Source organism: Ovis canadensis, chromosome 10 (genome assembly GCF_042477335.2).
Source record: "Ovis canadensis isolate MfBH-ARS-UI-01 breed Bighorn chromosome 10, ARS-UI_OviCan_v2, whole genome shotgun sequence".
In the NCBI taxonomy this organism is placed as follows: domain Eukaryota; kingdom Metazoa; phylum Chordata; class Mammalia; order Artiodactyla; family Bovidae; genus Ovis; species Ovis canadensis.
Genome location: NC_091254.1, coordinates 88,415,648 through 88,442,999, shown reverse-complemented (window position 1 = coordinate 88,442,999; position 27,352 = coordinate 88,415,648). Strand labels below are relative to the sequence as shown.

General features: G+C 40.7%; 1 protein-coding gene across 5 annotated transcripts in view; it reads right to left on the bottom strand.

The window, feature by feature from the left end:
* The window catches only part of IPO5 (importin 5), a 59,078-nt gene that overhangs the window by 17,589 nt on the left and 14,137 nt on the right, over positions 1–27,352 (bottom strand). Inside the window, exons 1-11 of one of the 5 annotated variants that reach the window (XM_069602407.1) lie at positions 24,488–24,597; positions 23,461–23,554; positions 17,152–17,232; positions 14,408–14,600; positions 12,519–12,621; positions 11,325–11,421; positions 11,000–11,104; positions 8,763–8,885; positions 8,557–8,677; positions 6,186–6,273; positions 4,112–4,218 (exon numbers count right to left, since the gene is read on the bottom strand). In XM_069602407.1, coding sequence (XP_069458508.1) covers positions 4,112–4,218; positions 6,186–6,273; positions 8,557–8,677; positions 8,763–8,885; positions 11,000–11,104; positions 11,325–11,421; positions 12,519–12,621; positions 14,408–14,600; positions 17,152–17,232; positions 23,461–23,550 — 1,108 coding nt within the window. In that variant the 5' untranslated portion in view covers positions 23,551–23,554; positions 24,488–24,597. Of the gene's footprint in view, positions 1–4,111; positions 4,219–6,185; positions 6,274–8,556; positions 8,678–8,762; positions 8,886–10,999; positions 11,105–11,324; positions 11,422–12,518; positions 12,622–14,407; positions 14,601–17,151; positions 17,233–23,460; positions 23,792–24,240; positions 24,451–24,487; positions 24,598–27,352 lie in introns of those variants that run through there. The other 4 variants (XM_069602404.1, XM_069602406.1, XM_069602403.1 and 1 more) reach the window with 4 other exon arrangements.

Sequence of the window (27,352 nt, the reverse complement as noted above, 5' to 3'; positions counted from 1 at the left end):
ATTATAAAGTTTGAGAACTGCTGGTGTAAGAGCTAACACTAAGTTATAAAAGAAAATCCTAAATTAGAGATAAGACTTAATTCTTCCCTTTGGGGACCCCAAAACTCATGTAAAGATGTCTGTTGTAACTAATTTTTCTGAAAAAAAAAAAAAAAAAAAAAAAAACTGCTAAATTATTTGCTAAACATTAAAACTTTATTATTTATGATATTATTTTATCAGTTCAATTCACTTAGTCATGTCCAATTCTTTGCGACCCCATGAATCGCAGCACGCCAGGCCTCCCTGTCCATCACCAACTCCCGGAGTCCACCCAAACCCATGTCCATCAAGTCGGTGATGCCACCCAACGATCTCATCCTCTGCTGTCTCGAGAAGGACATCCTCCTGCCCTCAATCCTTCCCAGCATCAGAGTCTTTTCCAATGAGTCAGCCCTTCGCATCAGGTGGCTAAAATATTGGACTTTCAGCTTCAACATCAGTCCCTCCAACGAACACCCAGGACTGATCTCCCAAGATGGACTAGTTGATCTCCTTGCAGTCCAAGGGACTCTCAAGAGTCTTCTCCAACACCACAGTTCAAAAGCATCAATTCTCCTGCGCTCAGCTTTCTTCACAGTCCAACTCTCACATCCATACATGATCACTGGAAAAACCATAGCCTTGATTAGATAGACCTTTGTTGACAAAGTAATGTCTCTGCTTTTGAATATGCTATCTAGGTTGGTCATAACTTTCCTTCCAAGGAGCAAGTATCTTTTAACTTCATGGCTGCAATCACCATCTGCAGTGATTTTGGAGTGCAGAAAAATAAAGTCTGATACTGTGTCTACTGTCTCTCCATCTATTTCCCATGAAGTGATGGGACCAGATGCCATGATCTTAGTTTTCTGAATGTTGAGCTTTAAGCCAACTTTTTCACTCTCCTCTTTCACTTTCATCAAGAGGCTCTTTTGTTCTTCACTTTCTGGCTTAAGGGTGGTGTTATCTGCATATCTGAGGTTACTGATTTTCTCCCGGCAATCTTGATTCCAGCTTGTGCTTCTTCCAGCCCAGTGTTTCTCATGATGTACTCTGCATAGAAGTTAAATAAGCAGGGTGACAATATTCAGCCTTGACGTACTCCTTTTCCTATTTGGAACCCGTCTGTGGTTCCATGTCCAGTTCTAACTGTTGCTTCCTGACCTACATACAAGTTTCTCAAGAGGCAGGTCAAGTGGTCTGGTATTCCCATCTCTTTCAGAATTTCCCAGTTTATTGTGATCGACACAGTCAAAGGTTTTGGCATAGTCAATAAAGCAGAAATAGATACATGCTTTAAATGTATTTCAGGTATCAATATACTATTAAGCCAGAATTTATTCTTAACTGAGGAATAAGAATCTTAAGAAACCAACATCAGATACTAATCTAGACTTATACTGTGGTGGTCACTTTGCAATGTATACAAATACTAAATCACTATGCTATACATCTGAGACCAATAATATTGTTATGCCAGTAACTCGAACAAAAATAAATACTAAAGAATAAAAACTTTAATGCAACAAATACTGAAATAGAAAGATGCCTATCTTTGGTTTGGACATTTAAAAAAGTTATGTCTCATATATTCTCAATGGGCAGAGTTCCTAGAAGTATATTCAGCAAATGTGATGGGATGGTATTGGGATGTGAAATGGTCTTTCTGCTTTGAATTTTAAGATTTTAAAAAAAAATGCTGTTTATCAATGCTAGAAAAAAAAACAAGGGCTTCCCTGGTGGCTCCGTGGCTCTGTCTGCCAATGGGGAGACATGGGTTCAATCCCCGATCCGGGAAGATACCACGTGTTGCAGAGCAACTAAGCCTGTGCCACAACTATTTAGCTTGTGCCCTGCAGCCTGGGAGCCACAACTGTTGAGCCCAAGCATCCTAGAGTCTGTGCTTGACAACCAGAGAGCAGACCCCACTCTCTGAAACCAGAGAAAGGCCCACACAGTAGTGAAGACCCAGCACAGCCATAAAGAAAATAAATTTAAAAAAAAAATTTAAATTACAGTGGGATAGATGTTAAGTTGATGCTTTTGAACTGTGGTGTTGGAGAAGACTCTTGAGAGTCCCTTGGACTGCAAGGAGATCCAACCAGTCCATCCTAAAGGAACTCAGTCCTGGGTGTTCATTGGAAGGACTGATGTTGAAGCTGAAACTCCAATACCTTGGCCACCTGATGCGAAGAGCTGACTCACTGGAGAAGACCCTAATGCTGGGAAAGATTGAGGGCTGGAGGAGAAGGGGACAACAGAGGATGAGACGGTTGGATGGCATCACCGACTCAATGGACATGACTTTGGGTGAATTCCCGGAGTTGGTGATGGACAGGGAGGCCTGGCGTGCTGCGGTTCATGGGGTTGCAAAGAGTTGGAAACGACTGAGTGACTGAACTGAACTGACTGAGATGTTAAGTTACTAGAGAAAAAGTATTGTTTGTCATTTTTTACACTCTTTTCACGTGTAGTGAAGTATTAGTTGCTCAGTCATGCCCGACTCTTGGTGACCCCATGGACTGCAGCCCACCAGTCTCCTCTGTCCATGGGATTTTCAAGGCAAGAATACTGGAGTGGGTTGCCATTTCCTTCTCACATGTAGTATTAACACTAAATATACTTTTGGCCCCTAATTCCACAGGAAGACCCTATTTTTCTCCACAAACAAGGAAATCAAAGGTCCAGACTTGCTCCAAGCCACACATTTAACAACAGCAAAGCCTTACTGAGAGTTCACTGCCTTACTGTGAATACATGCAAGTTCACTGTAATACACGCGAAGCCTTCTGCAGCCAGCTAGCAGGTCCACAGTATGTGTGAAGACTGGCACTAAGCAGTGTGAGACACTGGCAACTGGGTGACTCTGCAAACTTTCACATCTCTGGCCTTTACGTTCTTCATCTTCAAAATGGAAAAGCTAGACTCTATCTACTAGCTCTTATAGGCTGACCAGCCTGTGATGCTGTCTCTGTTTGGGGAAAAATCCTTCAAAATTTAGGAGTAATAAAAGGCGAACCTATTGTTCAAGACCCAGACATAAAATCACCATCATCCTAAAGAAACAATGGTTTTGGACAATGCCCTCTTAGAATACGTAAGAGCTTTATAGCATAAGGAGGACCTACATAATAAAAAACATAAGGGCTGGTATGAAGCTGTTATTAAGACCCAGAATCAAAGCCTGGACCCTCAAGTCTGTCTCCTGCAATGTATGCTACAAACATACATGTTAATACAGGTAAGCCAGGACTTCTGTAAGAGTGTATGCAGTGGCATTATTTGTTACCAACAAAACTATACGGTCTAATGGGGAACTGTGCAATGCTGTGTGGCTGTTAAATGAATGGGAGGTTATCATGTGGTGACAGGATACGCTGTGGGGCAGAAGCTACCGGAAGCATGGGGTCTAGGCGCTTTATTCACACTAAACACAGCTGCCTATGTGCATAAGGAGGACAGACACTCAAGTCTCAGAACTGTTAACAGTGAGCAACTCCGAATCTCAGTTAAGGGCCTTTCAGTTTATACATTTCGGATTTGAACTTTTAAAAATATGTCAAGCACAGTAACTTGGTAATATAAAACACAAAAATGACAATTTTTCTTATTGAAAAACCTGGTTCAAGGTTAGTGACCAAGTATTTGTTAAATTATAAAAACAAATATTGACATGGCTCTCCTCTGATTTGTACAAGGCTTTTTATTTTTTTAAAACAAAAGATATTAGATGAAGGAAAACTAAACCAAATATACTAATATTTCATAAACATTGCAAATACTGGTGCATTAAATTTGAACTTAGGTATTTCTGACTAGGGAGTAAAACTCAGTTTTTCCTAGAATTAAAAACTTTTTCCAATATACTGAAGCTAATAATTCTGAGGAGGGAGAGTAGGGCAATAGCTGCAGTATCGAGGAAAAAACATTCTTTACCGTTAAGACTGAGTGCTTCTAAAGATGACTAAGTAGTATTTTATCAATATGAGAAGTAGGTTAAACAGAGAATATAAAAAGGCAAAGACTGACTTTTAGACGCAGTCTAAGCCAAGCTCCACTGTCCCAGCATTTCAAAGAGGCAACAGCTTACGGTTCTGAAGCATCTGCATAATGTGTTCTTTGATCATCGGCAGGACGAGCTTTCCCCCGAGTCCACAAGCCATCCGGTCTAGAGCACTCTCACCAGCAACCGCATTGCTACACAGAGAACAATGTAACGGACATATGGAAGCACGTAAGAACAGGACGCTACATGGACATGTTTCTAAACTGAGACTGAAGAAGAATAGCTCGAGCAGTCTTTTCTAACGTATGTGGTGAAGTTTGGGGTTAAAAAACCCTAGAATTTAAAAAGTGGCAGGAGGCGGAGGTGGGTAAAATTTTTATCATGCCTCATCAATAGTTTAAAAGTCTTATGTCTGAATCTGATCTTTCACGACTTCCCTCTGTCCCCACTCACTGGTTAAAACTTAGCTTCTGACACTCTGAAGACTCAGAGGGATCAGCAGTGTTTAGGAGAGCCTCTGAATCACATTTCCTGGAAATACAGTCTTCAAACTTATCAGAACACAGAAAACAGAAAAGGGTGCTGAGCCTGTATGTGATTTTCTCTCAACTGGAAGCTTATTCATCTTTTAAAGGGATGCAATCTGCCCCACAGAATATTATGTGTAAGTGAAACTCAATTACAGTTTTTTCACTGAAAACTGAAGGAATTTGGACATTAACACCTTTGCACATTTATTGTTTTAGAACCTCAAGATCAGCAGTTGCCAGGTACATGACCTCTAACTGCTTTGTGAAGGCAAGATCAGAAAGACGACACTATGACCTTGAAAACAGGCTCTTAAGACTTAGCTTGACCTTGAAAATGTATTTATGTCCTACTTACTCAGAGATAAAATCTTACTCATCTAGTTCAGATAAAAATAGCTTCTTAACACCACATACACCTTAGTGCCTTTTACAGGGCAAATTAAAAGCCAGGTAGCAACACATCACAGTAAATGAACCAGGACAAGGAAACTTGATCGGAGCCCTGTCTCCTCTTCAGCCCTATTTAGGTGTTTCCAGTCAAGGATTGGAGAAGGAAATGGCAGCCCACTCCAGTGTTCTTGCCTGGAGAATCCCAGGGACGGGGGAGCCTGGTGGGCTGCCGTCTATGGCGTCACAGAGTTGGACACGACTGATGCGACTTAGCAGCAGCAGCAGCAGTCAAGGATTATCTTCATTAACTTCTATAGGGTATTCAGGCCAAAAGTCAGTCATTTTTAATGACAGGATCAAGCTTCAAAAATACACCATATATTTTTGAAGTCAAATGTCTTTAATTATATCTGTAAAAGTAGCTTACGCTGACTACCAATCTTTCAGGGAAATAGTTTCAGTTCTTTTTAAGAAAAGGAGGTTAGGCAGTTTGATGTCCTGGGAAGAGTGAGAGAACTGGTTTTAAGTCCAGTCTACTAACTGGCCATAAACCCTGGACAAATCACTCAATCTTTCCTCTCCATTTCTGCACTTCAAATATGATACTAAACCTTTAAGCCACTGAAAGGATCAATTAAAATGGCAGCTCTGAAGTGCTATGTTTCATCCGTGTTTAAGGGGCCATTTTCACTATTTCACAGTGAGTATACATTTTGGGGACTTTTCCACAGGAATCTGTACTCACGGGCACCTACTGAGTCAAAATAAGTCAAATAGTAATTTCAGTGTTACTGTCATCCAGTGTCTACATCTCACCATCACTGCCCCTTTTCCATTCTACAGTTAAACTGCATTACATGAGGAAAACACAAGGAATTTGCTGAAACAACTATTATAAGTTAAGGTCTACACATATACAAAGGTATTTACCACAACAGAGCTCCTTCATATCTATTTCAGAAGATACTCTTAAAAAATTCTTGACATGATGAACAGTTTAGAGTAAGACAGGGTAGAAAAGATAGCCACCTTCACTAAAAATAAATATCTACAAAATTTGATACAGGAAAACACAAAATGGAGAAATGTCCCATGTTTCAAATTTAAAAGCTTAACCTCAGTTTGTAGACCACCACGTGGGGTCGAGACAGACCCTGTAACCCTAAGCTCTCACCGCCACCTGGCCTCGCTCTGCCCGACCCGGGAAGCTTTGTACAGCGTTCGGGGTGTGTGATTACCTATCAAAGTCATCATCTTCCAGTTCATCCGCATTTGCCCAGTCCTCATCCTCTTCAAGGTCAACCATCATGGCTAACATCTGCGGAACTAAAAGAAAAGAACTACTTCATACCCAAAGCAGAGAAGGCAATGGCACCCCACTCTAGTACTCTTGCCTGGAAAATCCCATGGGCAGAGGAGCCTGGTAGGCTGCAGTCCATGGGGTCGCGAAGAGTCAGACCCGACTGAGCGACTTCACTTTCACTTTTCACTTTCATGCATTGGAGAAGGAAATGGCAACCCATTCCAGTGTTCTTGCCTGGAGAATCCCAGGGATGAGGGAGCCTGGTGGGCTGCCATCTATGGGGTCACAAAAAGTTGGACACGATGCAATGAGCTGACTCATTGGAAAGGACTCTGATGCTGGGAGGGATTGGGGGCAGGAGGAGAAGGGGACGACCGAGGATGAGATGGCTGGATGGCATCACTGACTCGATGGATGTGAGTCTGAGTGAACTCTGGGGGTTGGTGATGGACAGGGAGGCCTGGCATGCTGCAGTTCATGGGGTCACAAAGAGTCAGACACGACTGAGCGACTGAACTGAACTGAACTGAAGTGACTTAGGAGCAGCAGCAGCATACCCAAAGACCACGACGCTGTGATTTTGTCAATGTCACCAACAAGAATTTTAAGAGGTAAAACACAAAGGACATACTAAGAGTAAAGCAAAAAACTATTCTGCCTGTGCTCCCCACATGTGGCTTGTTCTATTTTCACCTTTTTCATCTCCCTGGTTTTAGCTTTTGTTCTTTTTTAAGAAGTAAACATTAAGGAGAAAAGTCAAAATTTCCAAGTCCTGTTATGTTTTCTTCCTCCCTCATCAGAAGTAAGACCATAATAAAATCAATGTTTCTCATTACCAAACTTTTTTTCTTTTTTACACTTGAACTACAGTTTTCTCTATCTATGTATAACATATGGTAGTATTCAAAGGTTTTATTTTCTATATAATAAATGGTACATATACCCTTTGGCAACTTGCTTTTTTCTCAAGACACATGGATTCACTTGAATTACTTCACAGCATTCCATTACATAAACACATCAACCTGTCGGTGGACACGACAAAAGGTGCTTTGATAAGATACACGTTATCTCCTTGACAAGAGCAAGTTCAGGGCATTGGGAAAAGGAAGAGAACATATATTAAACCCAGTCTGTACAACCAGGCTATACAACCCTTGACAAATCAATCTTTCCTCTCTGTTTCTGTACTTGAAACTGTTACAAGTATCTTTATTACTAGAACCCACTCAAATGCTCTCCATAGTGGCACCATAAACTTAATTCCTATGGGAAGTTCAAAAGGAGGCCAATCTTATGTCACAGGTGTGAAGTCTCCTGTGAGTCCTCTCTGCTCCACACCCTTCATCAACCAACACTGGACACTGTCACACTCTGACAACTGGTGTTCCACAATTAATTACACTTGTGTTTATTGAGACTGAGCAGTGTTCAACAGCTATAGCTTTTGTGAACTTCCTGTTTCCAACCACTGTTTTCCACACACCAGAACTGTTGATGTGTGCACTCAACTACTTTCTTCCAGTCTGGCTTATCTTTTGATCTCACTTATGGTGTATTTGGTTGGTCAAAAAACTGTTTTAGTACAAATTGAGCTATGTTTTGCACTTATGGTTTTGACTGTCTTAAAAAAAATATCACTTTCTACTATTAAGCTTTACGTGTAAAATGTATCTGTATTATTTCATGTCTAATCAACTGAAAATTGAGGTTTGAATATGTTTTTCCAATAGAAACAACCAGTCGTGCAAACTATTGAACTATCAGTTTGTTTCCACGTGAGTGGATCTGCTCCTGGCCACTCTGTCCCATCTGATTCATCTGTCTATAGCTGCACCATCAACAAACTAAATCTTCACAGCTGACAGGCAAGACCTGCACTTTAGTCATCAAAACTGTCTTGGCTACTCCAGGCCCTACATTAGACTCTATCTTATCATGACCAATTCTAATTTTTGGATGAAATTATACTGAATATTTAGGTTAATTTGAAGGGTATTGACACTGGGTTCTCTTATTAGTCTTTTAATGTGTCACCCAATTTTCCCCAGAGGTCTTACACATCTTTTGGTTTACTTCCAAGTATGACAAACCATGTTTGCTATGCTGAGGTTTCAGGGTGCTGGAGCATGGCCATCGTGTCGGGCCTATGCAGTTAAGAATGTATTGCTGCATTTTCATGGATTCACCTGAGTTAGAAAGGACATTCACTCTTCCAATAAATCTGTGGCCTTGCACAACTTTCAGCAAACCTATCTGACAATTTTGCCACCTTAAAAAAAAAACTATTTAGACTTTTGACTTACTTGTCTGTGCAACAATATTGGTATGTTTTCTTAACATAGCAGCTGCAGTCTCAGAAAGGGTCACGATTACTTCCAGGGCAAGCTGGCGCTGCATGTTATTGAGACCAGTGTCTCCACACAACTACAAAGAAGATATATTTGTACACATTTAGTAGTTGATTCATTAAAAACAAGAAACAGAACATTCACTGCAGTATTTAATTTACCTTTAGACTCAGCTGTAAAGTGGCTTCCAGATGAGGACGTAAATACTTTGGAACCGTGTCTGCAATCTCAACAAGGGATTTTAGGACTGAATCATCATTCTGGTAGCAGGAGTCATTTACAGCCTAGAAAACATGAAATAGATTAAAAAAAAAAAAAAGTCTGTGTTCAACAGTCACTTTATGATGCCTCACTAGCCAGAATATCAAGAGGCAAGGACAACAGAGAAACACTAGCGTAATGTTTTTCAATAAATAACTTTGCAATCAATATCACGCAGATGTTCTACCTACAACTACGTACACATTTTCCTCTAGTCTAATGTTAACTAGAAACGTATAATATAAAGATTTAAACCGAAGTCAAAATTAAAACCAGTCAATCTCCAATAACCACAACAAAACTTAAGACTGGCAAGGAAGTGTTTTCATAACCAGAAGGAATCTCCTTTTCTCTGTCCTTCCAATATTCATACAGATAGTAAATACTAGATCCCATGATATATTTAAAGTGTTCAATATTACTGTATTTCTCTTTAATGATAAGTTCAGTCACTGTGGAATTTTAATGTAGCATTCTGTATCTACCTTTGCCTATATCACAGCCATAACTCCTAGAAGTTCTAACATTTTAACTTACTCTAAATTCAGACAAGAAAAATATGAAATTAAATAGTAAGTCAAGATGTGTCAGTAATATAAAACAATAGAATGTTTCATCAGCTAATGTTTTGTCATTGACTAAACTATATTTTCAGCTTAGTATCACGGGAAAAACAGTTTCTACAAAGTCCTGGCAGCAACTCCATCACATATGAACTTTTTAGTTTCAGATTCCCTGCTGCTGCTACCGCTAAGTCGCTTCAGTCATGTCCAACTCTGTGCGACCCCAGAGATGGCAGTCCACCAGGCTCTGCCGTCCCTGGGATTCTCCAGGCAAGAATATTGGAGTGGGTTGCCATTTCAGTTTCCCTAAACCCTCTCTAATCTGGCCCTCAACAGGGCACTCTCTCTCAGGAGCTGTTTTTTTGGTTGTCACAAGATTGAGGACATGGAAAAGCTGGGCTACTAGAGGTCCCACACCTGTGACACAAATGCTTACGAGGAATTCATTTGACCTTATTGTGCATCTTTACATGATTATGTCACACACATACATAAAAAACTCATTTATAATGGTCTCAACCTAGACCCTAACTCACAAATTCCCTTTTGCCTGGTTTTAATGTACTATGATATATTTCTTCCCTAAAATGCAGATACTGTACAAACGAAGGAACACGTATTTTGTTTCATCCTGAACTGTACCTTTTCTGGAAATCACCAGTTCAAAACACCAACAGTAACAGAAATCATGGTGTTCAAACGGCCAACGATCTCTATCAGTCCACATTTTTAGCTACTGCATTCGTATAGACCATGTAGAAATCACCTAGTCTCCTATGTCTTTGTTGGGTCAGGCCCTAGCATTTATATGTGGAAAAGCATGTCATTTTACTAGAGATTACTTTCTCTTTTTCCTTTGTATCCACTTACAACCATACATTGATACTTTAAAAACTTACATGCATACATGAGCTGTACGCACATAAATGCATTTCATTTTAAGAGTGAATATGGAAAATTATAAAATACTTGTTATAAAAGGAGGTTTGATGTCTGACAAGGTTGAAACCAATTACTCTAACTTCCCCAAGTTTATTTTACTTTCTCACTGGCGCAGATGTCCTTAAAATAATAATTTATCCTTGGATTCCAGTAATGTTTAACTATAAAATTACTTTGTGATACAAACTGTCACAAGCCCTGTATTTAACAGTAAAGACTCTGGTCCAATCTGGGTTTCAACTATGCACAACTCCAGCATGCACCCCTCAACACTGTGACCTTGGGCAAGTTTCTTGTCTCCTCCTTAGCTTCTCCTTCTGTAAAATGAGCATTTCATAGGTTATTTGGTTGTTCTAATAGAAATAACCTACTGTGATTATATACTCAATAATAAGCATATGTTGATTATCATTTGCCTTAAAGAAAAAATTTGAAATGAAGAGACCCAAGGTACATCAAAGGCAAAAAATATTAAGAAATGTGCATGTTTTGTTCACTGCTGTATCCTTAGTTGGTATACAGCAGGCAATAAATATTTAATGAATAAATGAATGCAATACAGAACTCTGATGAGAATTTAAGCAACAGAAAACTAGTTAAGGATATAATTATCACCTAAACTATTTTCTTACCTGTAAGAAACCGGGTAACAAGTCTGCAAAATGCTTGAACAGAGCAACATTATGCTCGTTGGCAAGTATAAACGCAGCGGTAGCTCGAGCAGATAATGTTCGGATCTAAAATGAAGACAGGACAAATGCCAAATATGAGACCACTTTTGATAGATGTGCAAATTTAAGTTTCCTTCCACAAGATGAAATTTTCTTTATCAGTAAAAGCAGTATTTATATTTTCAAGTATAAAAGCCAAGACAATCTCCAAACACATACAGATTCTTTCACAAGTTAGATGCTATATTAAATTATGTTAATATTAATGGAATGGAAATCTACTCACCGACGGATGTTCCTGATCTTGCATGCACTGAACTAACATCCGTTTGATGACGTCTAAATAGTGCTGCTGCTGATTCCCAAAAATTCCTGGGAAGTTCCTGAAAAAATGATAGAAAACATCCTCTGAAAACTATGTTATATCTTAGTAAGGTGTCAGTTAGAACATCTAATTCTATGTTTATTTACATGACTCAATAGCTTACATTAATCCCTAAGGCTGAACATCAACTATCCGACCTCCAAGCAATTCTACTCTGGGCTAGGGTGAACAGAAACAAATGGAGCAGAGGAGATCAGACTGGGAGAATTGGGGACTCAGGCGCACACCTGCCCAGGTCTCTGCTTTACCCTTACTGCTCTCTGTCTCAGCAGGAAGCTGATCTGGAGTGCAAGACGGGACAAGAGCAAGCACTGGTGTTCAGGGGTAACGACACTAACCACGCTCACAAGCTGGTTCCAGCCTTGGTATCCAGGCAGTCCACATTCTGCTCTATTTTAAATTTGGTAAATAATTAAACTGAATACCTTTACTTAATTCTCCAGTTTGGACCTTTGATAGAAAGAAGATACATTTGACAACTGAAGTAGAAATTGGTGTACTATCTACCCTTCTTTAGAGGTTCAAGGTAGATCTCGTTTAAAAAAAAAAAAAGTATATGATCTTGGTAAGTTACAAATTCAATTATATATTATCATTCTAAATGCAGAACTGTAGAGTAGGCCAAACTTTTTAAATGCAGACAATCATTTAATCCTAAACTTAGATCATCTGCTTATAAATCAGGTAATTAAAATAATACATTTTTATAAAGCTTGGCCACAGACCAAGACAGTGGGGGTTCACCACCATTTTTGTTCTTTTCTTTCAGATGCTAATATGAGAATGGCTTTCTAAAAGTTACAGTTGGTACTGTTAATCTCTTGAAGAAGAAACTGTCCCAGAAACTTTTTCAGAATCATAAAGGACAAAGGAAAGGAATAAAAATTGCAGAGACTCCTTGTGTAACAAAAAGATCCATAATATCAAATGGAAAGCTTTGTTCTTTCCAATTTTGCTTCCAACAAAAGCACAAAGGTTATCTAGAGGCATTATTTAAGGCTAAAAAGTTAAACTAGAGTAAAACAATCAACTAAAATGCACTTTGGGCACTCATAACATTAAATTTTCCCAAACGTATCAGACCAATGTATATACCAGAAAATATGAAGGGCAGCTTCCCGCAGTCCCATGTTTTGAGAGCTGACGGAGTCAAAAAGGAACTTCAAACCTTCAGGCCATTGGTTGTTGCCATCCTCATCTAAAAGTAAAGAAATCCAGGCATAAGGTGTGTAAATTAAACTTCAAAATATTGATGGTGAATTCATTTCATAAGCCTCATTCAAAATATGTGGCTATAGAAAGTGTCACTTGCTCTGTTTTTACAAACATTTTAATGAAATCAACTCCTTCAACCATAAAATGGCATAATAATCTAGTAAAAAACAATAGTGTAAATCTGGGTTACAGAAGCACAGGTATTAGTGGTGGTTATTTCTCAGGAGAGTGATTTGGAGAAAAGAAAGCACACTTTGACTATGTGACTAGTTGAATCTTTCACACTTATTGCTATTAAAGATTAGGTTAAAAAGTAGACAAAGTTAATATCTGATAACAAGTCTTAAAACCAAAACACTTATTACTTACAAACTGCAGAATGGGAATCCCAGAGCACTGCTCACGCTTTGCAGTTTTAAGTGCTACAGGATGTTATCAATGTGTTGACATTTTAAACAGATTTCAAAACACAGATTTTTGTGATACCTTGCGATAAAAATGAACCACAAAAATCTACTGAACCAGTTTAGACTTGTTGGTTTTACTGTCACAAAGAACTTAGGAGTTACAGAGAATATAGACAAGTTACGCATTTTTTCTTTTTAAAAAATTGCCCCCATATTTGCTGAACTTCTCTGAAAGGAGAAGTGGGATGACAAAAAAATTTATGGAGAGAGCACTTTTTCCATTATTAAGGGATTTTGAGTTGGGAGTGATTTAACTCCTAACTCAAAAATGTCATCTGCAAAAAACTTGAAAACAGAACTTCCCACGTTACTTAAAAATTCAGGTTTCTGTGGGTTTAGAACTTACTTAAAAACTTAACACATTTCCCATTAATTTTTAAGAACTGGTTGTGTCAGTAAGTTGAACATCTGCGTTACTGGTGGCGGTGGTTTAGCTGCTTGGGCGTCTCTGACTTCTCTGTGACCTTATGTACTGTAGCCCGCCAGACTGCCATGCCCATGGAATTTCCCAAGTAAGAATACTGGAGTGGGTTACCATTTCCTTCTCCAGGGGATCTTTCTGATCTGACCCAGGGATCAAACCTGTATCTCCTGCATTGCAGGTGGATTCTTTACCACTGAGCCACCAGGAAAGGAGATTAAAAGTCATGTCATAATTTACTAAGCACAACTAAAAATATTCTCCAAGTTAGCCTTATCTTAGTGAATTATTCTTTTCAACCTTTAAAAAATACCACCTAAGTGAACAGAGCTTACGATGATTCTGTCAAAAAAAAAAAAGTAACAGCATATCCGATTATACTACTAATGTTTTAAGTGTGATCAGAAAAAGTTCTGGCTGCTGATAAAATGCATTTTCAAATGTTTTAACTTAATTTCTAAAACTATTTTGTGGAACTGAATAACAAACTATAGCAGTATAATAAGCACATGTGCTTACTTTATAAACACAGATGTAACAGCACAACATCACCTGGAGCCCATGATCTCCACTTCTATTGCCAGGTTTGTTAAGTTAGAGGATGCTTTCAAAACTATAGATTAAGGGGAAGGTAAAACTGACAATTGTAAAGTAAACTAGAAAATTATTTCTCTAGAGAGAAATGGTTTTGAAGATCAAGAGATAAGAATTATATCTGTAATGTTTGGTTTTAAATTAAAAATCCACAATTACTCTCATTTCGAACAGAATAAACGATAGTCAAGTACTTGTGACTCGTCCTCTAAGATTCCACTGAAACAAACAAAAAAATGTACTCACTTTCTTCTGGAACATAATGATAACTGTATTTGCATACACACCTATTAAATTCCTGGCCAGTTCAGCAGCAATGTCACAAATTTTTTTCCTCATGCTAGACTGTGTTTCCATTTGAATAATCATCAGTAGCTCACTCTTGATGGCAGTCTGAACATCAGTGGGAAGAGCTGGATAGACTTCATCAAATGCAGAGGACAAAAGACGTCTTAGGAGAACGGCAGCCATTTGTCTAGCCTATAAATAGATAACATTGTTAATGACCCGGTGTCTTACTGGAGAAAAAATTTCCAACAAACTACACTCTGCCATTGATATATTTCACTATTCTATTTTTATAGTTCACTTCAAAAGCATTTTGTTTTTTAAAAAAAAGGTAAAATACATAAAAAATATAAAAATCTTTCTAATCACATTAGTCTTTTGTATAGAAAATGCCACACAAAGCTATTTGTTTATAGCTGAGGAAAAGTCCTGAGCATATTATACTTTCAATCTTGGTAATGATGAACCTGTCTTTAATTTCTATTTTTAATATTCTCTTTGGAGAAAAGCAAATCTTATATAAGTCAGAAACCCTATAATAAGTCTTTTCTTATGTCTCTATCTGGCTCTCATTCCAGTATATAAAGTACCTTTCCTATTTAATCCTATGCTCCCAGCCTGGCCTATCTTACCCTTTCATTATTACCCTTTCATTAGCCTCTTACATAAAATGCTATCAAACCCATTTGTCTTTATATTTTTCATGCAAATAAATATTACAAGTTCCCCACACCTAAAAAGTACTAACTAATCTCAGCATGTGTATTACTAACTCATTTTCAAATCTGTAAAATGTATTTAAATTTGGCATTTCCTACATAACAGTACTTCAGATTATTAAAAGAAAGCTGAAACAAATGCCATTTAAAAATTTTATCATAATAAGTCAATAAACCACTGAAAATATTAAACTGGATTTTTCATGTTCTTTTTTTCTGGACTGCAGGTACTCATGGATCACTGTAACTATTTTGATACTGTGACAACAAAAAGTAATAAAAATAAAATCTGCCACTTTTTCCATCATCTGAATCTTACTTGAATCACTTCTGGCAGAGAGAAAAATTTAATTTATGCTCTACAAAGGATTCAGAGAGGTTGCTACGAAGTGCTTAATTGCTTAGTCATGTCCAATTCTTTCCGACCCCATGGACTGTAGCCCGCCAGGCTCCTCTGTCCATGGGGATTATCCAGGCAAAAATACTGGAGTGGGTAGCCATTCCCTTCACCAAGGGATCTTCCCAATGCAGGGACTGAACCCACATCTCCTGCACCGCAGGCGGATTCTTTACCGTCCGAGCTACCGGGAAGCCCCTCAGAGAGGTTAAACAATGGCTAAAATTAGTGCAATTCTTCTCACACATACACTGACTTATGAAGGTTCTGAGGCTAGTTCATAAATCAAAATAAGATCTAAAGAGGGTTCAAAATAGGTTTTTAAAGATAAAATTCAATAATTTTCATATTATTCTTGGCTTGAAAACAGCTAACCTGCATCGATCTTCAAGAATTAAAAGAGCCAACTATTTTAGGGATTTAAGTTACTTCTATGTTTGTTCCTCACATTTGACATTTATTTTGAATTAAAGAAAAAACAGTATGTTACAAAGGTGAAGAAGTGTCTTTTATCACCTGTTTTAAAAAAACTGAGGCACATTTATAGTGTTTCCTAAGTGTTACTGGAAAGCACTAAATTGCCAGCTTAAACTGACCTACTAGAAGGCAGGTATAACACTATAAGAAGATGAGTATGACTTCATTTCTATCATGTGTTAGAAGAAGTATTTTACATCTAATGTGACTGACTGCTAGCAATAAAGTTATCACTTTACAAAATTCTAACGCAATGTTTTTTACTTGGAGTAAGTTTTCTAGACTTGGGTATTTTGATGCCTTTTCCATGAGGGAGGCTATTCAATGAACATTCATTATATACAAGGATATTACTTTTGAGAAGATAAACTTGTCTGTTAAACAAATAGAAGAGGAGTCACAAACTATAAATTTTAATTTAGTACAGAAGCTAGGTAATTTGCTAAAAACCATGATTTTTAAATGATTCTAACAAAGTGTGTCCTTGTTCTTACGCATCTGTAGCACAAATTCTTCACCATCCAGAGATAGCTTAAGCATAAAAACTTCAAAGACAAAAAGTATTTTTTCATTTGGCAACACATTAGAACACTGAACTCAACTTCCTCCTTTGGAATGAACTGTTCCTAGGAAGAAAAATTTTTATAGCTATTAAAAAAATCACTTGAATTTAATAATTTCTATGTAATTATTTCTCAGTCATGTCCGACTCTTTGCGACCCCACGGACTGTAGCCTACCAGGCTCCTCTGTCCATGGGATTTTCCAGGCAATAGTACTGGAGTGGATTGCCATTTCCTTCTCCAGCAGATCTTCCCGACCCAGGGATCGAACCCGGGTCTCCCGCATTGTAGATAGACGCTTTACCGTCTGAGCCACCAGGGAAGTCTAATCTGTAATTATTTAAGAACCATTAATTCGAAAACATTTGAGATACACCATCTTACATGGAAAAAAAGAAATTCTCACCCTTGAAAGAGAGTATTTAAAAAATTATCATTCCAAGTAGCTTTTCACAACAAATTAAGTTCAGAGTTCTGGTAACGTCTACACAGTAAACAGTTCGCATTACTCACTCTGACCACCATCTAATACCCAACTTGTTAAAAAAAAAAAAAAAAAGGCACATTTCTCAGGTATTAAAGAAGTACCTCCTCAGCAGCTGCTGTATTTCTGATGGCTTGTAAAAGGAATGTGATCTTCGACTGGCCTGGGATATTCTCATAGGTTTCCTACATAAAAAACATCAAAGATTCGAATATCATGTTAGAAAACTTCATGAGTATACCAGTGAAAGGAAATGACAAGAAGAGCAGCAAAGATTCATGCATGATGAGTCCACCAATCTAGGTCTGGTGGAAGTTTTCTCCTGTGACAGAACATACTTTGGACAGGCCAGGAAAGGGAAAATATTAAATAAGTGACTTAATTAAGATCCTTTCCACCCTTCTTAAATAGACTTTTCTGATGTACAGGATCTTAGGCTCCTCTGATTAATAAAACTCAAGGCCTGGGGTGGGGTGGGGGGTAGGGGGGTTGGGGGGTATTCAGATGGGGGACACATGTACACCCATGGCTGATTCATGTCAATGTATGGCAAAAACCACTCCAATACTATAAAGTAATTAGCCTCCCATTAAAATAAATTAATTAATTAAAAGGAAAAAAACAAAACAAAAACTCAAGGCCTAAGAGAACCAAAACCTTGATCAATGTGACGGGCTACCAGGCTGCCAAGTTAAGTGCTCACTCCATATCCTCCTCCATAATGGAAAACTGCTTATTTTGTCAACATTGTTTTGATCAGATGATGCAGAACTGGTTCAAATTACCACTTATAACCACCAGAGAAACAAGCTCAGATGAAGCAAGTCAGAGAAAGGGCAAGTATTCAACTTCTCTATGCTACATTTTCTTTCAGGCAAGGATTATACTGACATCATTTTACATACATAAATAAAAGGTCAGGAGAAAGTTAGCCAGAAAACTTAGTATCATTTCTTTAATATCACTTTAATAGATCTAGATATCTAGGTTTTGTAACTCAGGACACTTCTTCCCTTTTCCATTAATCACATAAATAATGAGAGCAAACTGTTAAAACAGTTAAAAATAAAACAAAACCTGACACCAATTGAAAGGTAGATTGTTAGAGTGGATCAAAATGTAAGACCTAAGTATATGATACCTACAAAAGTAAACTGAAGAGAGGTATAGATTCATGTGGACCTCCCTGGTGGCTCAGTGGTAAAGAATCCACCCGCTAATGTGGGAGATGCAGGTTCAATCCCTGGGCTGGAAAAATCCCTTACAGAAGGAAACAGCAACCCACTCCAGTATTCTTGCCTGGGAAATCCCCATGGACAGAGAAGCCTGGTGGGCTGCAATTCACGGGGTTGCATAGAGTTGGACATGACTTAGCGACTGAACAACAAACAGATTCATGTGCACGCAAATAATGTGGGAAAGAAATCATTCTTTTAAGTACACTTGGAATTGTTTTCCCTGAGAAGTCTCTTAGTAAATATTCTCATCTATCCACTTTAAGGGCATAACATGTAGATAACACATTAATTTCTCAGCAGGCTAAATTCAAAGAGCTGGCCTACACTCTGACAGCTACTGTGCCCTATAATTTACCTAGTTTCCTTCTAGTCAGAAGTGATGAAGACAAGCAAAGGAAAACTGGGCTTCTCTGAATCCACATCTCCCATTTGTCTAGTGCTCTGTGGTGCCCTGGGATATTGACAGATAAGGAAATAAAGGCTCAGAAGTTAAACAACTGGCTTAATATCACAGACAGTAAATAGTGGAAAGAACTCTGGTCTTCTGAGGCTAACCATACCCCAAATCTCCCTGACACTGAATGCTCTCTCTGGGTTTCACCTCTGGAGCCCGACTGTCCTAAACAACCAGTGTTATTTAGTTTTCAAACTTCTCAATATCTGAATTTGGGGAAAGAACACATTTTGAGGAAAAGACAATACAAAATCTTCTGATAACCTCAAGTTCCTTTCTAGTACATAAACATGTACGAACATAACACTGCTGAAAACTGTGACCAAAAGCATTCACAGCTGAGCCGAGAAGAGGGTCTGAATTTATCCAGAAATGAGGTAATTCATGTAAAGGTATTTTCATTTAAACAAACTCTCACAGTACAATAAAAATGTCTTTTTGTTCCTTGTACTAGCTTAGCCCCTGTTGCCCTGTAGATGCTATAAACATTTAACTTTTCAGTGGTCTAAATCAAGTTCTGGGGAAAAAAATATTCTTCACTAAGATACCATGCTCAGAAAACTTATTAAACTCTATTCCATAACAAATTAAGTCAACTAGATGAGAGTTTAGTGTGACCCCTGACTCTTGCAAGAGAGTTCTCCCCATTTGATATGTTTCAGTGTGGCAATCCAGATCTAATATTATTACATTTATACCACAACATTGTCAGGATAGTTTGGCAGCAAGAACACAGCCGTGAACGCAAAAGAATTAACTTTTTCTTAGCCTAAGTAGATGGAGTTCCACAAAGATAGAAATGGTATCACTTTTTGGTTGTATTCCCAGCACAGAGCAGGTTAGAGTACAGCAAATACAAGGAATTTTTCTAAGAATATTCCTAGCACCAGCCCGGGCAGGTTCAATGAAATGTGAGCAGTGTCACCATAATAAAAGTTCAATTCCATTTGATACCATCAAAAACAATCACACAATGTAAAGCAGACCTCATCTAACCCTCCCAAAGGAGAAACGCTAATATGCACTCATCTCACTCATTACATACGTATTTATGGCAAGCCTACGTTGTATATGGGCTTCCCTGGTGGACTCAGATGGTAAAGAATCTACCTGCAATGTGGGAGACCTGGGTTCAACACTTGGGTCAGGAAGATCCCCTGGAGAAGGAAATGGCAACCCACTCCAGTATTCTTGCCTGGGAAATCCCATGAACAGATGAGACTGGTGGGCTACAGCCCATGGGGTCCTAAAGAGTCAGACACAACTGAGCAACTAACACTTTCACTTACCTTGTATATGGAAATGTAAAGAGAGGACAAACAACTTTTATCTAATGAACACTCTGGTTCAGGTAAAATTTTTAGTATGTTGCCCTCCTTCAAATCTCATCAACCAAGTGTCGTACTAGAATCAACAAAGAATATAAGTCATTGGAAACAACTGCAAATATAAAATCCATGCATATATGATTAGTGAAATACTCAAGCTTATGTCATAGAAAAATGTCCAGTCATGAATGCCATGGACATTCAACTTATTCTGTTAATTACTGAATTTTGGGACTTAGGGGCATTCAAATCATTTCTTCAAATACCAGAAACATTTTTTTGTAAAGCTAAGAGAAAAATCCTTGAAGATTTAATAGAAATAAAGCCTACCAAATGCTTTGTACAATGTAAAAAGCTTTATCTTTTAAAAGTTCTGAAGCCATTCAATGATTTCAATAATATATTAACAGTAAGTTTTTAAATGTACTTGACTTCATATTTGGAGTCGAAATAAGTCACCTTAGTCAACAGTTTGGTATTTATGCGTCAACTAAGTATTTTTATTTTGACTGAGTAAATTACACAAATACTTACTGAGCCCTTGCCAATTCTTTAGTTAAGAAAAAATTCTGTATTTGCTGTGGTGTGTGCGCTCAGTTGCTTCAGTAATGTCCGACTCTTTGGGACCCCATGGATTCCAGCTTGCCAGGCTCCTCTGTCCAAGGAATTTTTCAGGCTAGAATACTGGAGTGGGTTACCATTTCTTAATCCAGGGGATCTTCCCCATCCAGGGATCAAACTGCACTGCATCCAGTGTCTCCTGCACTGCAGGTGGATTGTTTACCTGCTGAACCACTGGGGAAGCCCAATGGCTTCCAGGATACAACTGTAATATTCAATTTTATTTAGTTTGATTAGTTATAAAAGGTTCACTTTGTAAGGCAAAAAAGAGAAGAAGGTGGTATTAAGGTATCATTTCATGCAGCCATTTCTGTTTCAAATATTTTGCTTAGGAAAGAAGCTCTATCTATAGACGAGTTTAGTGCTATATTATATGGTGCCAGGGAGCTTCCTCTCATTTACCTTTTCTGTCAAATTAAGAAAATTGCATATTATAGTACTTACTTTACATGTTAACACAGTTCCAGGATAGACAATGAAAGGGAAAATATAGTATCTGAATGTTTTCACTAAGAATAAAGAGACTGAGAGCGTAACAGTACTTATTTTCAATTGTTCTTGATGAGAAAATGTGCTGAATGCTGCTAACTATCCCCAAAGTGATGGGAGAGATAAAAGATTTACAACAGGCACCAATTGGAATTCAAGCTGAACCAGACATTGGTATTTAGTTCAATAGAAGAGAGATTCCCCACTAGGCTTGACAATAGAGACTTAAGCAACTGGAGGGAAGAGGGAGAATTAAACTAGCTTACTAATTACAATGCTGTTCTGCTTTGCAACACATGGAAATTTCTATTATGGGTTGGGATTAAGAACTTATTTTGGTGAAGAATTACCTCTAGAGTTAGCAGACAGCATTAAAACGTTTTTATAGGCTCATCACATCCCACTGGTGTCAGTGCAAAGTGATGCAACTAACAAATGCACATCACTTCTAAGGAAAAGACAACTTTTAAGTATTATACAAATAAACCTGGCAAAAGTCTGAAAAGATAGTATACACGTACTCCTATGTACAGCACTGTTTTTAGCAGCAGGACACTAGAAACTTCAACGTTCATTCATAGGAGGTTGGTTGAGTAAAGGCATGCATAGCTGCTTTAAAAAACAAAACAAAACCCTCTAATAGGGCAATGTGAAATATACTGAGTAAAAAATTCCAAGTTGGGCAACAGGATGTATGTATATTATAAACCCACTAGTGTAAAAATAAATGTATACATATATACATGTAATATTTTGCAAGGAAGATGCATACACCACTTAAAACTGGTTACTTTTGGGGAATGGGATAAAAAACTATTTGCAATTTGAATTTTTTACCCTGAGTATGTATTACGTGTATAATAAATGAATCGACAGCATTAGGACAAAGTTAATCATACTTTAAAGTGCTTTTCACACAGCACTGAACTTTCAGAGTATTTACCTCACAGATCACAAAACCACTAAGTGTAACCAGCAGATCCTCTATTTAAAGTAAGAACGATGCTGTGATTTTAAAAAAACTATAAAATCTCGTGAGTCCTGAAAAGGATTTCATTAGCTATGTAAAAATAAATGTTTGCTCTATAAGACTATCTGGCTGAACATCCCTCATTGAATTTTTTTCTTTTCCTTCACTGAATCTTATAAAAATCTTCAATCACGTGGTGACAATTCCATATGTAATCAAGTCTGAGGATAGGATCTGATAATGCACTTCACAGAAACTGGAAAGTTTCTGCCTTTCCCTTGACGTGTCTCAAATCGCATCTCAACACATTCGAACAACAGTCTTCTACAGAAACAAGTGTGCCTTACCGCTACCTGATAAATGAACTTGCAGATACATTTCAAATACTGTCTCTTGAAACTTTATCCACAGCTCCACATTTTGGAGGTCAGGAGCCAATAAGGTGGTTAAAAAAAAGAGAAATTCAGATTAGATTGGGTGAAATTTAAAAAAGCCTTAAACATGTGGCACTAGCCCAGATAGACAACGGAAGTCCAAGGATATCCCATTAGTCTCTAGAGACCAAAGAAAACTTATCTGAAGGATGAGCAAACTAAGGTGCAGGCTGCTTAGAAAGAAATCCTAAAGGCAACTTCGCAAAAACTTGTGCGGGGGCCGGGGGGCGGGGGAGAGAAATGGAAATCCGGCGTCTGATATTAGGAACTAGACTGAGAAAGAGGACGAAATGGAAATAGGTGGAAGACGACGAGGCACACTATTCAGTAGGAGGGGTCGGGGAAGGGAGGGACGGACGGTGGTATGAAGAGTTGAGGGACAGGAGAAGAAAAGCAGGGGTGATGATTCAGGGAGCAGCCAGGGTTTGGGGGGGACCAAAGGGCTTGGGCAGGGTGGAGACCGCAGCTGAAAGGGCGGGGGAGGCTCCCAGCCGGAGAAAAGCGGGAAAGGGGCGAGGGGAGACGAGGGGCCCGCCCCACACCCCACATCCCTCCCCGCCGCCCGGCTTCCCCATCTGGGCGGGGGCAGCGTGTCAGCAGCGGCCGCACGTGTGTGCGACCTGCGGCGGGGAGCTAACTGGCGCCGGGCGCCGCGGCTGCAAGGGCCGGAAGGGCCTGGGGGCACCGCAGGGAGCCGCGGGCCGCCTCACACGTGGGCTGCGCGGCCGCCGCCCGCCCGGCCCGGCCCGGCCCGGCCCGGCCTGGCCTGCGCTGCCGCCGCCAAGGCGGACCAACCGAGGCCCGGGCGGGCGGCGTCGGGGGGCAGGGTCGGCGCGCCGACCCAGGGCGCCGACAGTCGGGGGCGGCGCGCTCGGTTACCTCTGCCTGTTTCCGGACCACATTGTCGGGGCTGAGCAGGTTTCCCAGGAGCAGGTAGAACTGTTGCTGCTCCGCCGCGGCCGCCGCCATTGCGCTAGGCGTGAGAGAGAGAAGGAGGGAGGGGAGACACGAGCCGTGAGGCGCGCTGGCGGGCCGGCGGGAGGGGCGGGGGCGGGCCCAGCGCGGGGACCGGCACCAGCCTCGGCGCGGGACTGAGGAGGGGGGCGGGGGGCGGAGCGGGCTGGAAAGGGCGGGGCAAAGGGGAAAGGGGAGGACGGCGCGGGGCCTCGTGACCCCTCACCCCCGCCGCGGCCGCCGGCGCCAGCGCCCCATTGGTCCTGGACGCCGGTGGGGGGGCGGAGCCGAGGCCGCCTCCTCGGGGGCAGTGCCGATTGGCCACGCACCCTGTAGCGCCGTCACTGGCGGCGCGCGGCCGGCTGCCTGGCTGGGCGCGCGGCGGGGCGGGGGCGGGGGCGGGGGTGGGGCCTTGGCGGCCCAGCTGTGGTCGCGGCTGTGTCGCGGGGAAAGCGGGAGGAGCCGGTGGGCCAGCCTGCCGGGCTGCGAGGGGGCGTGAGACCCGGCTGGGGAGGAGGGGCTAGCTCCAGAGCGCGGGAGATTTCGGCGCCGCAGGCGGGCGGGTCTCCTCCCCTTGCTGTCCGCCAGCCCCTCCCTGCGACCCCAGCAGCGCCCCCAGCCTCTGGGACCCTAGGTTAGACCCCCCACTCCCTCCGGCGCCCCCCCCCACGCCCCCAGAAGGAGGGAATGAGTTTCAAAATCCACCTCCTACTTCCATTCCACCCCTAGCTCCACAGATCCCTCCGTCAGTCAGACCTTCTGGTCTTCCCCGGGGCTGTGACTCAGGCCGCCCCTTCCTCCCGCCACGCTCACCGGTGACGCATGCCCTGGGCTTGTCCGGAAGAGGGGTTACTCAGCTCCGGGCCCTGCCGCCAGGCCTACCCTCCTCCCCTAGCCCGTTGTCCTGAGATTGCCACGTAGCACACTTTCCTCCCCCTCTTCTCCCCCCCACCTTGTTTGGGGGTCACATTTCTTTCAATCAGTTCAGGTCAGTCGCTGAGTCGTGTCCTACTCTTTGCGACCCCATGGACTGCAGCACACTAGGTTTCCCTGTCCATCACCAACTCCCGGAGCTTAAACTCTTGTCCACTGAGTCGGTGATGTCATTCTTTCAGTGGCTGGGGTAAATTAAGACCACATCCCCTTTCCTAAAGAAAGACTGGCTTGTAGTGATCTTTCAATAAGTGTTTGGGTCACACCAGTCCTTAAGAGCTCAGAGACCTGGTTTCAGTTTGAAGTTCACTAATCCATAGATACTGGGCTTCCTAGGTGACTCAGAATCCGCCTGCGATGCAGGAGATGCAGGTTCTATTCCTGGGTCAGGAAGATCCCCTGGAGAAGGGAATGGCTACCCTCTCTCCTGAAGGCTTCCCCGGTGGCTCAGACGGTAAAGTATCTGACTGCAGTGAGGGAGACCCGGGTTTGATCCCTGGGTTGGGAAGATCCCCTGGAGAAGGAAATGATAACCCACTCCAGTATTCTTGCCTGGAGAATTCCATGGACAGAGGAGCCTGGTGGATTATAGTCCATGGGGCCGCAAAGAGTGGGACAGGACTGAGCAACTAACACTTTCACTTCACTCAATGAATGGATAATACCCCCAACCTGCCTTCATTGGAGCTGCCAAAGGCTGAGGGAATAGGAGTGATCCAATCAAAGGGCACTTCTGTTGAGATCCTACTGTGTCCAATGCATTGGGCTAAAGGTGACAGTGAAGAAAATAACAATTCATTTCTGCCTCAAGAAGACACATTTGGAGAGAGAAGGTTCCACATCGAGTACATAGAGATGACTACACTTCTGGCTGCTCATAGTATTTATTTAGGGGATTTAATGTCCTGTTGACTATTCTGTTTAGGTTCTAGTCTTTGAAAGTCTTGAAACATTTGCTTTTGAGTGAATGATAAACCTCAGCTGTACATTTAGAGTCTAGACCACTGTGTCCAGAATCTGTGGGCCAAGGCTTGGGTGCTGTGCTTAGGTGCTCAGTTGTGCCTGACTCTTTGTAACCTCGTGGACTGTAGCCTGCCAGACAAGAATACTGGAGGGGTTGCCATGCCCTCTTCCAGGGAATCTTCCCAACCCAGGTGTCTCACTTTGCAGTCAGATTCTTTTATCAGCTGAGCTGCCAGGGATCCACATGAAACTATGATTGCTAGCCAAAATATTTTTGAAGAATTCTGATTGATTCATGGAGAAAACTCCCTTATAAAGTTTTATCTCTGACTGTGATGTTGTTGTCTATAAGAAGATTGCCAACCTAGCTTTGTAGAATTGATGTTTCTTAGATGTGACAGTTTGTCATTCTTATAACACCTTATTTCTTCAAAGACAAACCATTGTGTACATTAATTTGGGGTAGGTTTTGATTTTTATTTTTTGCAGTGGACATGTCTGGATTCTGAGGAAGCTTAATAACCTCACCCAAGGTTTATTAGGGTTTGGGGAACAACCCTACAACAATCACTTTTAATGACTAGCTTACCTATGAAGTAAGTGAATTGCCTACAGGCTTGCTCAGAGTATGGCCTGGTCTAACACCTGCTGTAGCATGTGTGTTTATAGGCAATGACTCTGTAGAGTACATATATTTATTAACTTTCAAATAATAGAAATTCCAACCTAAGCCTAGGGCTCCCTTAGTGGCTCAGCGATAAAGAATCCACCTGCCCGTGCAGGAGATGCAGGAGACGTGGGTTTGATCCCTGTGTTGGGAAGATTCCCTGGAGAAGGAAATGGCAACCCACTCCAGTATTCTTGCCTGGAGAATCCCATGGACAGAGGAGCCTGGTGGGCTATAGTCCATGGGGTTGCAAAGAGCTGGACATGACTGAGCAACTAAACCACAACCTAAGTCTACAGATTTGTCAAAAGAGGAAGCTTGATGAGGCAAAAAAGTGTAAAATTATTTCAGGCTAGAAACAACACAAGTTAGTATTGGTGACATCAACAGCTAGAATATGGACTGACAGCCCATCTTTCTTTTAGCATTGTAAATATCTAATCAAAAGAGAAGGAGGAGATTTTTAAGGGTAATGAATAAGGAGATTCCCAAATGGGAGAAATGCCTATAACCTTAGGGTAGGTAACCGACATCCTAACAGTTGAGACCAGTTTTGGCGTTAAACCTACTAGGTGGATAGATTGCAGGGCCTACTGTCCTCTTAGCAGCAGGACTGCCTGCCACCTTAGAAGAGTTTGTAATGCTCAGCTTTCTAGGAATTTACTGCACTGGAAACCAGTTTCCCATGGAGATAATGCAGTTTGTTTTTTGCGTATTATCTCCCCATAAGAAAATAACTCAGATATTGTATAAAGGCAGTCCACAAGAATAGAGATTTATTTCCCAAGGAGATTAGATGGCTTAAGGTAAAGCACCTTGAACTTGAGTTGAACGGGTTTGGGTCTTTAGTCTGTTACTAGTCATGTGAAGTTCAGTGAGCACTTAATGTCTTTAAAGCTCAATGTCTCATCTATAAAAAGGAATAATAATGGTTGATAAGGTATGATATTACTAATCACAAAGTTCTGACATTAAATTATAATTGGGAATGAAATGGAGGAGCAGAAAACTTTTTGAGTCTTACTCCCAATTGGTTGGCATTGCTTTGGACTGATTAACGGGGAAAACAGCCAACTCTTGATGCCTTTGTCTTAGCTTATTGAAAGTGAAAGTGAAAGTCGCTCAGTCGTGTCTGACTCTTTGCAGCCCCATGGACTGTACAGTCTGGAATTCTCCAGACCTCTATTAAATTCTGGAGGCATAGTTGCTTAGGGCATTTACAACTCCCTGTAAAAGACGGTGAGGTGGGAAAAA